At 44.3% G+C, this 14,955-nt stretch overlaps 1 protein-coding gene across 4 annotated transcripts in view; it reads right to left on the minus strand.

Annotated features, from left to right (window-relative positions):
• arhgap23a (Rho GTPase activating protein 23a) overlaps positions 1 to 14,955 on the minus strand; it is a 68,881-nt gene that overhangs the window by 41,149 nt on the left and 12,777 nt on the right. For 2 of the 4 annotated variants that reach the window (XM_069525289.1, XM_020094239.2), the window contains exon 1: positions 13,724 to 13,924. The exons of the other annotated variants lie outside the window; for them this stretch is intronic. In XM_069525289.1, coding sequence (XP_069381390.1) covers positions 13,724 to 13,777 — 54 coding nt within the window. In that variant the 5' untranslated portion in view covers positions 13,778 to 13,924. Of the gene's footprint in view, positions 1 to 13,723; positions 13,925 to 14,955 lie in introns of those variants that run through there. 4 annotated transcript variants of the gene reach the window in all.

Here is a 14,955-nt window from a genome sequence, read left to right on the forward strand (position 1 = left end):
GCAACCACATGAGGTCAGAACATGTGAGCCGTCTCAGCATGGAAACACTTAGCTGGACCCAAACAATTGGAAACATACATTCACTTTTTCACCCACCTTGACGTCACCCGCTTCACAAACCCAAGACACTGACTTCTATACTACACAGCTTTAAAGAAAATCAGCCTACAGCTGCAGCCACTGGATATTTTCATAATCAATTCAGATGAAGATATCTTCTCAATCAAGCGATTGTTTGGTCTGTAAACAACAGTGTCTCTCAATTTCTCTACAAAGAAAGGGGAATCTCCCAAAATATTGTTTTGCGTGATCGACAGTGTCAAATCAAAGATGTTACATTTAATTTAACGTAAAGTTTTTAAGTTAACATAAAAGTTTACTTTAACCAGATATGAGAAGCTGAAACTTTTGGTGCTTTGGACAATTTTCAATGATCTGTTTCAGCTCAATGAAGGTGTACACACATGCTGAAATCAAAGATAATAGATTAGAATATTGATAATAAACTTCATCTTAGTTATCAGGAAAAAGGTGGTTCTAGCTTTTCAAATGTAAGATGGTGCTTTATTTAATCTTCCATGGAAACTGGGCAAACTAACCTTGTTATATGAGATCTGATGAGGAAAATTCATAATTATGTAATGTCATTTAAATAATAACAGGCAGATGAAGAGATGATTTCCATATTTCCATCTAAACAATCACATTAAGTATCCGCTGCAGGTTGAATCAAACAATCTGCAGCCAAGAAACACAGCAGCCCATTGTTGAGATTCTGAACATGTCCATCATGTGCCACAAGGGAATGTGGGATACTTGAGTCAGCCCTCCAGCCCGTCAGCCATCTACACAGGAAAGAAATGACGTGTGTGTGTGTTCTGGCTTTTCAAATGTGAGAATTGGGCACTTTCTTATTTGTTTGTTTATTAGTCATGATTAGAAATCTGCAAAAATAGAGCTAATTCCACAACTGATGATCACATAATATTATCAAAAGCTCCAGAACAAGCTACTAAATGGACTTTGCTCTTCAAAGGAAATCCAAAGATGTCAATTCATGATAAAAGTAGTGATGAAATCTATATCATCTATAAATAACCACACAAAGAGACACAACAGCACGTCGTTTAGGAAATTTTACACGAAAAACGTTATTGGCCGACTGGGGATTCTGAATGTGTCCATCACGTTACATGTGCCCCAAGGGGAACGTGGGATACATGAGTCAGCCCTCCAGACAGCAAGGCATCTACGGAGGCAAAAAAAAAGATAGATAGAGGTGAGGGGGGTTCACAGATGTTGGAAAGTGAACACCAGGGACGGGGGGGTCAACTTGGTGAGAATAAAGAATGAGGGCAGCGAGTGATTTAAAGCAGAAACAAAAGGAAAGAAGTTGGAGACGGCAGATGGTGAAGAGAGAGGAGGAAAAGGAGGAAGAGGGTTTTTTTTAAACATTTGAGCTACGTGAGACATCTCCTCTCCCCTTCTCTGTCGTCTGTGACTGGGATTCTTCGACTCTGTGAATTTAGTGCAACAAACTGATGCCGACGAACTCGAGTGCATGACCGAGAACACATTAGCACACATACGCTGCCATGCATGCGGCTCCACATTCAGGGGAGTCTTGGTATGTTAATGAATTATTAATTAGACTCGTGTTAGTGTGTGTGCATGTGTGTGTGCGCGTGTGTGTGTGTGTGTGTGTGTGTGTACGTGTGTGTTTGTTGGAATTGGATCTGTTGCATACGAGACATTTGACCCTGTTTTATAAAGCTCAGCAACATTTTATCGTCCGTGACACACGTGATCTAAACTGTAAGCAAGTGTGTGTGTTTGAGAGAGAGAGAGGGGGGGGGAAGAAAGAGAAAACCACGGCTAAACCTAGTTTCCCAGGACACTAAGTGGGGAGATGCTGCTCCAATTCAACCTCATTAGCAGGGAGATACTTCTCCAATGTTCAGGTCACAAAAATGCAGAGAAAGCTGAATCTTGCAGTTGCAACTATTGTTGGTTTTGGGTCTATGAAATATCTGCCTCCGAAGCTTCTGTCTTTATGAAAACAACACAAGCCCTTGCTGTAATCAAAGTTATTCCTCGGTTTGTTTTTGTTTTTAAGGTTGTCCCAAAATTCAGTGTTTACAGCACAAGAACCCGTGAGGAGCAGAAGAAAACATCTCCAAACACGAACAGATCAACACCCAAACTCGAGCACCACCAAATACTGGATTTTTGAGGTCGATACTGAGGTCGAGTTTTCTGCTAAATCGAGAACATTTTGCACGACTTGTTGGACCACTTCAGAAGCTCAAATTATTCGGTGGCCACACTCGAAGGTGGGGTACAAAATAAGAAAGAAAAAAAGGAAGGCATCGTAGAGAGGGAGGAGACGTGATAATCGTTCAAACATGGGGATGATGGCACATGTTTTCAAACACACGGTGAATGAAATAGAGGTAGAGAGAAAAGTTTGGTGGCCAATCACGATGTAAAGTGGGTTCCATTCATTGGCGGCTTGTTAACACGGGCCGCTGGGGTGCCGACCCCTCCAACATTCGGAGACAAAAAAACCTATATACGCATGTTTAACGTAATTTTATTAGATAATAATAGTTTACTCGTACAATGCACCTGGAATAATTCAATAGAAATTGTTTTTAAAATAGTATTTGGTTAATTTCTGTCTAAATACATAAACTTCCTGGTGCGGTGCGCTGGCCAAATGGATGTGAATAAGGGTCCTTAAACTTATGGCAAACACGGGACCTGAGGCTGCTCTTTAATTTGTTGTTGCAGATTTTCCACAGGACGCAGCTCTCTGTGCCCCAGACACTCCCACTTTTATGTACAGCGAACAGGTATTGATTTAATCCAATGTGATTGGACATCCGCCGTCAATTAGTTACTTCTGGCTGCCTGTCAAAGATACGGAGACTTCAAGTGGAACTGCAGCAAATCTGGTCATTTCTTTACAAAAACACCCTTTCCCAAAGAGGGAGCTTGGTCCGGACCGACCCGATCTACAGATTCAGCAAGTGATGAGGACGAGCTCACACCCGGGGCATCTTCCGCTCTTGTTATGAAAAACAGAGGTGGTTAACTGGATGTGGTGTAAGTAAAGTATTTTATTGCTTCCCCTGTTTGCTGTTTCAAACTGTCGGCGCGGAGGTACTGTGGAAAACGACGTGGGTGCGAGACCTAAAACATCTCTCTGAAAAATGCAAACGGCATGAAAGTCGCCACAGTCACTTAGACGCAATGATGCTACATTTTTGCGGCAGGCTTAGCATTGCTCAGCAGCTCGATGAAGGCTACGGGATTGGCACATTGTGTGTTGTGTTGTATTTGTTGAGCCTGGCTTCAGTTTGTTTGCGCCCGCCCTGCCAATGCACATATATTAGCTAATTTATAAGTCGAGCACAAACCACAGGCCGCTATGCACTGATACTACTCCATGTTAAATAATGTGAAACTAGATTACAGCTATATATTCCATTGTTATATTTTCGCAAGGGGTTAACAAGAAATGCATTCTTGAGTGAACTGATCCTCAACAATCAACATCTACAACTGCAGACTTTCTCCAGGTTGTCAGTCTTCATTTTGACACTTGTCTTCATCATCATCATCATCATCATCCTGTCAGCCCTCACCTCCGTAGGACAGTTGCCATGAGAACCAACAAGGTGAAAGGAGCAGGAGAAAAAAAAAACCCTGCAGGGAGACAGGTTTGAGGGCAGAGCCATTTAAAATCAATATAGGTTGGAAATTGGTTTTCACAGCTGATTTTTTCTGAGCGGGTAGCTCCAGGCCCAAACTCTATCTCACGCTGAAAACCAGTTGGCAGCTTCCCGATTATTTATATACATGTTTGATTTCTACAACTGGAATGAATTTTTATTTTTTAATTCAGTCCATTGCTCATGTACTAAAATGAGGGAAGTGAGATTTATGAAATATAATGAAGCAAGCCACCAGGGGGCGATCCAAATGCTTTGGCTTCACTTTTAGGGAGAGACAAATCTGTTCCAGTTGAAGGTGCCATATCTTCTCAGTGTTTTTATCCCTGTTCTCTCACATCATCTCACCGTTTGATTGTCACCATGACATGGAGGCTGTGGCAACTGTGTTCTGTCAGGTAAGCTCCCAGCTGTACTTTCTCTTGACTCGATAAATCCGTCTCCTGATGTGTGTGTGTGTGTGTGTGTGTGTGTGTGTGTGTGTGTGTGTGTGTGTGTGTGTGTGTGTGTGTGTGTGTGTGTGCACCATATATACCCTCTGGGCCAATGACGACATCTGGCAAAGAGCTAACTCTTCTCTCCTCGCACTGTACCCCCCAAACACACACACCCTCCCCCTTCTCTGTACTGACCACAACCGCTGGGAGCAATCAGAGCGTCATGTCTGAGCTCCGCTGCAATAAGAGCCCACCCCCACTTTTTTTATGCCTCTTGCTCTTTTCTTCTCTTTCTCTCCTGGTTGTTTTCAGGAGCAGGCCTCAGAAGCAGAAAAACCACAGGGCTCCAGCAGGCCTCTAAACTCTCTCTCCACCTCCCCCCTTTTGTCTGCGTCTGGACCAAGCACGGCCATGGTCGGAGCCCCCCTCTTTTTGGTTATACTTCCCTCCCCCTCCGCAAGGCCAGATGTGTATTTTTAGCTCATCTCTGCCTCTGTGTAATTAACCAAGAAAATTATAAGTTCGGAGACTAGAAGATGACGTTGTTGTTCTCCTTCACTGACGCGCGCATCTCAGCCCGTACTCCCAGGGACCCAGGCAGCCGTCCAACGTTTGGGGCGTGTTGCAGGCGATGCTGAGCCAGTTAGGGGGAAAAAAAAAAACAGAGAGAGCAGGGCTGCAGAGAGAAGGAGCCTTGAGTGTTTATTAGAGCAAGCGAGATGGCCTGCCCGCCTCAAACAGCCCTGGAGTTTCCATTTGAGGTCATCTGGTTTTTACATTCCTGCCATGCACCACCACTCACACCACGCCAAGGACGTCCAGCAACGCTCTGCTCGCACAGGATCGCACAGTCCAGCGATTCTCAAAGGGGAGTCTCTGGGTGCAGAGCAGCCGTTTATGGAGCTCTCAGAGCAGCAGGGAGTAGTTTAATTTCATCAAAAACACTCTCACAGACATAATGTAAACAGCTGGGAATCCGTGGATTGTGTCTGAAATATTTGAGAATTCCTGGTAAATGCTGCTTTTTCCGAAGTTGGGCAAATTCCTGACTTTGAAAAGTTCAAACTGCAACATATTTTTCCCAAATATCAGTCCTCGTGACCCTCTGGCAGATTCCCTCTGACCTCCTTTAAAAAGATATTCACACAACATAATCAATTACTGCATGAATTTTAAGGCTGACAAATCAAATCTCCTTTTCTGTAAAATCTTAATTTTCTCCAATCGAGTCAACTAAGAAGCCGCAGGTGAAGCTAACCCGATCGCATGTGATGTAAATGCCAACTTAACATGAGCTGCATTTTCTCACACTGCAATAGGACAGAGATCAAATCTAAACAGTTTCTGGCCTTTTCCCTCCCTCCTCCTCTTCCTCCTCCTCCTCCTCCTCCTCCCTTCAACAGTTCCCAATGGAACAGAGATGGTCCACAGATACCGGCCGACCTGTTTTGAATACAGGAGGATCGGCCTGCGCTATCATTTCATCTGCCTGCTCCTTCCTGTTGACAGACTGTCCAACCCAGCCGAGGAGGAACTCTCTGGAGGAGAGAGATGCTGCTGTTGTCTGTGCTCGCTGGTGTCTCTGATCCCAGAGGCCCCTGCTCTCTGTATATTTAATGCAATGTTTAGATCCATATGCCAAGCTGATGCTGCGACTGGCTCTCCAGCCTCTGTCACTCTGTATTAGCGAACTTTTGACGGCAGGCTGGCAGCAGCTCGGAGTCTGAAATTGCTCACCACACAGAAACGAGCTGCCCTCTATGGTTTCATGACTTGTTTCACCGCAGAAAAAAGAAAAATGTCAACCATGCGGCCTTAAGGGACGATGGGACCCGCTCGTCTCCCTGTTTTAGCCCAGTGGGATGACAGCTAAGACTGTGACTGTTGACATGGCAGTCACACACACACACACAGGCATATGGTCTCAGTCTGTTTCTGAGATGAAAGACACACTGGCACTGCTTCGAGCAAAGAGGAATGCTAATAGAAACATACTGTCCTGCTAGTTTTCATTCTGTAAACTGAGCGAGCGGAGGAGGAGAAGTGGACACACAAGAATTGAACCGAAACAAACCTTTTAGGGCACAAGAGAACCTGCTGCGTTAAGAACCAGAAGGGTTTTTTTGTTGAAAGCATACCTGAAATCAAAATTTAAAAGGCCGATGAGGCTTGACAAATGAAAGTGGGTTGAAAACATGAGGACGGTGAAAGGAGATGACCAAAGAAGGCAGTGAAGAGCAGATCAAAGCTAACAGACTCAAAGTTACGAGAAAACAGAAAAACAACGCTGGAATTTGGACGGGGTCGAACCAGGTTAGAGAAAGAACATTATCCCATCAACAAGGACGGAGAGGCAAAGAGGAAAGAGAAAAAAGGAGGAAGAAACGGAGAGAGGGTTAGTGACGAACACAGCTCAGTGTGATGCAGTTACTGTATTAGCAGAAGGTGATATTAGTGATAAGCTGTAACTTTTCAACTTTCCACCAAGAAAATCCTGAAGTTAGCTAGAATGGCACTCAGTAGAGTCCAACCTCCACAAAAAGTCTGCTCAGGAAACCACATTTCAATTCACTTGACCTGGATTTTTATTTGGATCTGCAACAAACAAACACATACTCACAAATAACAGTTCCCTAAGCTTGATTTTCTTCAACAAGATCCATGAAATCATTCTCCATATTGAAAAATCCTGGATCATTTCCCCTGTCCGAATCTGAACCAAAATTTGATGGTTTCTTCTTTGGGGCATGTCCCATCACTCCAAAATATCAGATCCTGCAGAATAAAATCCAATGTAATATCCACTACAAGATCATTAAACTGTTAATGGTTCACTTCAGCGTTAGAGAAACATCTTGTTTAATACAGAACTTCAGACATAAACAAACAAATTTTCCTTAATCTTAACCGAAGAGTTTGTGATGCCTAAAACTAATCAGAGACAGAACTGAGGATGTAAACTCTAGTCTCTGGTGTAACAGTCAATATAGCGTTTCATTTATTCATTCAAACAAGGAATAAGAACTATTACGCCGCCACCACAAAAACGCACCTGGGAAAACATCAAATCTAGGAAATAGGACGGACGACAAGAAGACAGAGCTTCACTGTGAACAGCAAAAAGATTATTATTCCACTTAATCCACATAAAACCTAAATTTATTAGAGCAGCAGAAGATGTTTTTTTATAATCTTCAAAGAGGCCTAGGGTCTTTTCCTCTTTCTAACTGTTATGTAGAGATAGACAGGTTAATTTCATGTGGATTCCATTTAGCACACGGCCACGTGATAGTTGACATTTTAGATCCGTTGGTATGAGCAGCATTATTCTATCAGAGTATCTTGGTGAACATCAGAACATGTAAACAGAAGCGTTGTTGTGCCGGACCAGCAGGCATCAGGAAAAACCACAGCGCTCGTTCTATCTCTTCCCAGCATCCACAGCTCCTCATTGGCTTCACGATAATCTCTGTCCCGTGATTTTGCCGGACGGTCAAAACAACCACCACCCCCCCTCCGCAATCAGGAGCACTGATGGTTGTCTACCAGTGTGTGTGTATTTGTGTTACCACTGCAGCATGGGGTTGTTTAGGAAGCGGAGCTCGAGGTGAGTGACTCAGCTTCACTAACCCCAATGAAACAACAGTAATTCACTGCATCAGACCTGCAATTCACAGTTCAGCGACTCTCAACCGGAGAGTTGATGGGTGTTTGCTGGCCGACTGCCACGTACAGTATAAACACGCCCAGAGGAGCCTCTCCGATCTGAAAGCTACGCACAGAGAGCATCACACACTGCTGCTGTAAGAGCTCCTCTTCTTCTTCTTCTAATTAATAGACTTAATGGCCCCGGTACAAAAACCAGAATGTGCTGTGATTCTTCCACATACTTAAACTTTTTATTATTCATAAGAACTTGTGCAGTGTCCGTTATAAACCTGCCTGTTTGGAATGGGCTGATTGTTTGGCTTGTGGTGATGCTGGTTGTAGTTTTCTTTCTGACACTGTAAAAGTAACCTGCAGGAGTTGAAGTGAAGAACTGCTGCTGTAACAGAACCCTGAAGCTGCACCACTGCTGCTGCACAAAGAGCTGCTCACCTGATTATTCAAAGTGTGGTGCAGCTCACCTCTACGCAGAGCCCCGAAGCTGAGAATCAGTTGTCATTGCTGTTGGCACGAGTGACGTTTCTTATTTTGATGAGTCCCAGCCACTGCTGCTACCGAGGGCTTTAATAATGTTGAATGTATCAAACCAAAAAACAAGTAAATAAGAAGATAGCAGCAGCTAATCAAGCTCTGTGCTTGAAGTTAACGAGATCTTTTCAGCAGGCGATGAAGGGAGAACTTTCATGGAGCCCGTCTTCACTTTTCACCTCCTCATTGTGTTTCCACTGTCACCTCCTCATTGTGTTTCCACTGTCACCCTGCCATCATTCTCCCCCCATGAATCATCGGGATTCATCTCTATTTTACCACCTCCTGCCCTCCTCCTCCTCACTCGCCCTCCTCCTCCTCACTCGCCCTCCTCCTTCACTGTCTATCGCACATTCCAGCGCAATCCCCGCTGTTCTTAAAAGGCCTGCACAGCGGAGTGGAGCGGGACACCGAGCGCCTTTCAGCTTTCTGCTAACACACACTTGCTCTTATCTGAAATGCTCTTTGCAAAAAAATGTAAACATGAGGAGAACGCGATGCAAAAATGTGCACGGTCGATATCAGAACGTGAGAAAGAACGAAATGAGAACCCGGTCGTCTGAATGGAGATCAGTCAAATGTCGGCCCCTGCTTAACCCCTGTGGCCCCTGCTGCACACACTAACAGGGGTTCCCCTCCTGCCTCTTTAGCCTCTTTACTGGGGGCCAAGTGTGTGACTAGGGGGGCCCCTGACCCCTGAACCTTTAACCTGATTCAAACCCAGCCTGGCTGCCCTCAGGCCGATACAGCAGACAGATACCAAGTCAAGTCTGCATTTCAGAACAAGATATGACCTGTTCTCCATTCCTCCTTTCCTCCTATGTGGCGAGCATCACATCAACATGAAGCCCCTCATGTACAGTGTGGTATGACAGCCTCATATTTCTAAGCACAAAAGAAAACACACTGTGGAAACACACATATCAGCACAGGATCTCTACAGGCTGGAACACAAAGAGGCACAGGCCAGCCCAGCAGCAGACTGAATCTAATTAGCTCTCATCTGTCTCTCAGAGGCGCTCGGAACACCTGGGAGTCAGACACGACAGCTGGGACACGAGAGGATGAGCGACTCTCTGCAGGAGGAGAAGATGAACAGGTACGGCATCTTTCTGGGCAGAATCTAGACTTAACATGAGCCTAAGATGGTGAAAAACTGAGAAATTAGGGCAAATGAGAGCTCAGGGGAAAAATCAACACCAAATCAAGAGCTGCTTCGGACGTAGGTCACGTAGAACATTTATTTAGCATTCAAATATTCACTTTTAATCTACTACTTAATGGAAAAGTGCAGATCTGGCCTTTGTATAATGATATTTTATCAATATTCTTCACCTCCCTGCTTTGATCTGATTTCCGGGATCAGTATCAGCGCTCATGCTCAATATTTAGCGTCCCACTGATCTCTGCCTGATTATTTCCATGAGGTCAACGGATTTTAGAAGCTGAATAAAACAAAACAGAGGCATCAGATCAGTTCTTGGTATCAGCAGATACCCGAAGATAAGATGTGATTGTCATTTTTGTGCACTAAAGCTCCTAAAGCCTTTTTGAATGCTTTTGTTTTTCAGCGCAACATTACTTATACGACCAGACAATGAATGTTTCACTTTGACAAAGTATATCAACATATTTGATCCCCAAAAAAACACAGAACTTGATTGGATCACACTGGTCTGATTGCAGAAACCTGCTGCACAACTAAGATTTGTTTAAAGCCACTGAACTTTTGTGAAAATACTAGCAGAGACAGGAAGATCAATAAAGATCCATTAGCAACAGAAACACGGTTGCTTTGCAGAGCTGCACCACAGCAGCCACTCCCCTCTCACCACAGTAAACAAGGTCAATGATGACTGATGTCCTTCGCCCACCTACATACAGGCTGCACCATATCTGTTCAACATCAAGGACTTCCTCACGAAGGCATGAGAGGAGAAGGCCAAAATAAAAACGCACTTCAGACCAGAAGGCATCTGAATACAGTGTGTGTGTGTGTGTGTGTGTGTGTGTGTGTGTGTGTGTGTGTGTGTGTGTGCGTGTGCGTGTGTGTGTGCGTGTGTGTGTGCGTGTGTGTGTCCATGTTTCACACACCTGCGTCCATTATGAGTGTGTTGTAAACACGTGGGATAGCATATATTTTTGGAACACCTGTGCTTGACTGTGTGTGTGTCTGTGTGTTTTTGTGTGAGAGTAATTAAAGTGTGTCAACACACAACCACTCCAGGTTAATGATTGTGGATGTGATGTGTGAGTGGCGGTGCAGCTGTCCTCTCCAGGCCCAGAGCTGAGGAATTCGGCAGAGGTGACGGTGTCGAGGCGGAGAGAGGGCCGAGGTGTGAAGGTGTGAAGGACGTTTTCGTGGTGTTAACGGACTGATGCAGACAGTGTAGAGACAGTGTGTGGAAATATCAGGTTTGGGGTATTTGGCAATTTCAATGTGAAAACATGAATAAAATAGAACTCAGAGAACTTTAACACCACAAAAGCCCAACAATCCCTTTAAATTCAATCAAGCTGCACCAAATTGCACACACTTATAATTTCCATAAATGTGCCTCATTTATTTTCCATCAAGATCTGTGAATTATTCACTTTTTGAACAGTGATAATATTGAAAAACACCCAATCTCACAATGTTAAGATGTCCTAGATCCGCCCCCATTTTCCAGGGTAGTGAAAGATTAAAGTCTTAAATGATTCAAGCTTTATTGTTATGCAGATAAATCTGCTATTCCTAAAATCTCGCCCAAGATCTGACCCTCAGGTCGGGAACCATTAGGGTGGAATATGAAACTAGGACAAACTGTAAGAAGATGGATGGGCCTGTTAACATTTTAAAAAATACCTTAAATTTCCAGCGTTGCATTATTGACTGTGGTACGTGGAACTGGAGGGTGAAGCCATCTGCTTGTGATCAGAGAAGTGCTTTCCTCTGCAGCATCATACAGCTGCTCTCAGTTAACGTGGCCCGGACCAGGGACTGATCCTGGACCCGCTGACTAGATCGGCCTCTGTGGTTTGAGGTGACTGTCCTGTGATCAGCTGGATCAGCATCAGATATTTTGTGGGTGAGACCACACCTCGATCTGAAGTCTCTGTTATAAATGATCCTGGAGAAGCTGTTATCGTTGTAACGGCAGCTCTCTTATCGGGGGGCGGAAAGGATCAAAGATCAGCAAGAAAAGAAAACTCTCAGCAGCAGCATTAAAGTCACATCTGGAGACAGCAGGGAAAAACGCTGCGTTGCATCTGCAGTGTATCACACATGAGCTTCAGCATCGACTGGCTCGCCTCAAGATTTTCATAAAAGCGCTCTCGTGTTTCACATCATCAATATTCTCTGACATCACGTGGCTCGGTTACAGCATTAGAACATCATCCTGCCCGCTGGCCCCGCCCTGCCTTCCACTGCCCCATTGATCTCACCCACAAACCCTGCGCCGCTGCATTAGAGCGAAACCTGCTAACAACATCAACCCAGTCCCACAGGACATCATCATGACTCCTACCATCACACAGACACTTTCAGCCGCTCCTCTTTGTGTTCCGGCGCAGGACGAGCAAACAAAGGCTGATTTACTTTGAGCCTCATTTTGACAAATTAAGAGTTTAATCAGATTCTGGTGGAGTTTTGGGTTTCACTGCCGGTCTTTATCGCTGCCAGTAAACAGATCAGTGTTCAATCATGAGACTCAGGGAAGAGATGATAAGAAAATGTGTGCAGGTTATTTCTGAGTATGTCCGTGGTGAATACCTCTCTGCTGGGCGAGTGAGATGGGCTGGGCACTGACAGAGAAATGCAGGGTCAAAGGCAAAGGAATGAAACAGGTCAGGGGCTGGAATTAGACAAGTTGAGGTCAGCACCGAGGCCTCTGTAAAAAGAGACATACACTAAGAGTCAAACGTGACTCTCCTAATGTTTGAGGTTAATGAGTTCCTGTTGATTCAAATGACAGTTTTGTGGCTAAACATGCTTCGCGCTTAATGTTTTACAGCAACTGTTTAAGTAAAAACCGTAAAATGTAAAAGATTAAAGTGAGTTGAACACGTTTGAAGAAACGTTTGCAGCAACATGCAAACCGAGAGGCTCGATTTAAGAGTAACCACAGAGGAGGAAGCGTTATGCTTTACTGGAGGTGGAAAAACACAACAGACAGGAAGAGATTCTCCAAAAAAAGGAAAGAACACGGAGAAAATTTGTGGTTGAAAGATTTGATAAAATCCTAATTACACCAAGACTGTGAAAGATCGCTAAACTTAATTTCAGGCCTAACACTTAACCAGGACCTAAGAAATGACATCTTTATACTGGAAAAAGTCCAAGAGAGGTAGCAAAAACAAACACACACTCATTACTCCACATTCATAAAGCCAGGACTGAAGCAAATAAAAGCAATCTCAGCATTTTCCTGACCCAACCACATCACAGACAGATATTAAGCACCAAGGAACCAAGAGATTAAATCAGACACACACACAGCAGACCACCACCCAGACTGACAGATCTTTACCTCATGACTTCACTATGACACATCAGTGATTCGACACACATTCCTGGAGTCAGTGCAGGAGGAATTCTACCTATATCTAATTCCATGACACTTTGAGCAAAGCAAAATTGACTGAACAGATCTTTCACACTCACATTTTGCTGTTTGATTTGTCAGTAGAGGCAAACGAGGAGAAACCCACCAAATCATCCAACTGCTCATAGGTGAAAATGTGTGTTTAAAAGATTTATGTGGTAAAAAGAAAAGCAAAAAAGAAGTGAATCATCTTTCTGAGGTGGTTGAATGGTACAAAAATATACGTTAATTAAATGAAATCACATTTTCATAGATGTGTCACTGTTTATATGAAGTATAAGCACATTATCTATGGTTAAACCAACAACTAAAGTGGGTTTACAGTTAATAATCAACGCCTGTGGTGAAATGATGGACACATCTCCAAGCATCATCCCTGTTTGGGACGTCCGGTCTGGACTGACGAGCCTGCCCGACTCCTGGTGCAGCGAGAGGCGGACAAAAGCCTGAGGCAACCCGGGCGTTAAATATGCCTCTGGATCAGTTGTTTTTCTGGAGCAGTGGCTGAATTCATTCGGCTGCGCACCACTTGTCGACCACAATGGTGAGCAAAGGCTGCAGAAACAACACTGATCAAACACTTGTGTTTCTGTACTGTATGTCACTGAGTGTGTGTGTACACGGTGGCTGTGTAAACTAGTGTTAATCCTCTTAGGAAATCACGCTCTCTGGCCAACCCTCACCAGCAGCGCCGCGCTCCACACTCTCCAAACACAATGTAACGCACAGGTATCACATTAACGGTGTCAGCCCTGCGTTTACTTACGTGGTTCTCAGAGTAGGGTGGTATTCCAACAAGGCAAAAAGCAACTCCATTCATTGGACAGCACAAACTGTTCGGCTGCAACAAGGAGAGAGGCAGATCTGTCGCTGCGTAAAAGCGGCTACGGAGGCGGACAAGGAGCCGTGTGTGCGTAACTGTGCGCAAAACTTTATATGTTCAACTCTTCTCCGGCTTCCTTCCTCCTTAAAACCCCCCACTCTGTTCCCGTTGTTTCGGGCCGTTCACTGGTCTCCCCTCCCCTCCCTCTCCTCCTCCTCCTCCTCTTCTTCTTCCGCCAGACCGCATCAGTCGTACATAACTAAATCCGTCTGTGCGCGGCCTGCCTGGAAACGCACTGCAGCACCGTCAAAACACACGGAGAGGAGGGGGGAGAGAGGAGGGGAGACACGGGAAGTCCGGAGACGCCGCCTTCAGAGTAAGTTCACGAACAAGCTGTTGTCTGAGCTGCAACAAAAGACGCGGCGGAGTTTAGTGAGATTAATCACGATGGGATTCATGCGTAAAATCCCCTCAAAAGTCAGCGTCTACATATACCAGGGAGAGCTCAGTTCTCAGCTTTTAGTATTTTAAACTTGAAGAGATATCAAGCAACTTTGGCATAAATGTCACACTGACACAGTTTACACTTCATTTATTTATTCCAATTTAAAAGGGGAATTATACATTTAACTGTAGTTTTTAGTCGAAGCTTTTATAGTGAACATCTTTACCGGAAATGGTGCATTTGCATTGTGGTCATCTTGACAGTGTGGGGGGGGGGGGGGGTATTGAAGGGAGACAAATTAGAGGAGGGTGCGTTGGGTAAATCCATGCGCTCCGCCCTGCGAACCCACAGCTTGCGGGCTCCCTCTGGCTGTGCCAAAGACATGGGTTCTGTGGAGGCTGGCTGATGCCATCATGGATTGTATAAAAAACATTTGACACATAATGAAAGTAAAAATAACCTACATCATTGCCAAATGGTTAAACTATAGGCTGTAGTCGTGAAATAAACCAAGTTTAAATTAAGTTAAAGTGTGCTGATGCTAAATCTTCAGCTACAATATAAAAAATATTTCCACCACATTATCAAAAGGAGAGTTCTTGATGCAGGCAGAATGGCAGGAGGCCAGTTATATAGGCCTAATATTGGATTATACTAAAGCAGCATTTTAATGTTATATCAGATTGATGCCAATTAAATGTAATACGTATTTCAAACTTGAATGTGCTCT

This window comes from Paralichthys olivaceus, chromosome 5 (genome assembly GCF_024713975.1).
Source record: "Paralichthys olivaceus isolate ysfri-2021 chromosome 5, ASM2471397v2, whole genome shotgun sequence".
Classification (NCBI taxonomy): domain Eukaryota; kingdom Metazoa; phylum Chordata; class Actinopteri; order Pleuronectiformes; family Paralichthyidae; genus Paralichthys; species Paralichthys olivaceus.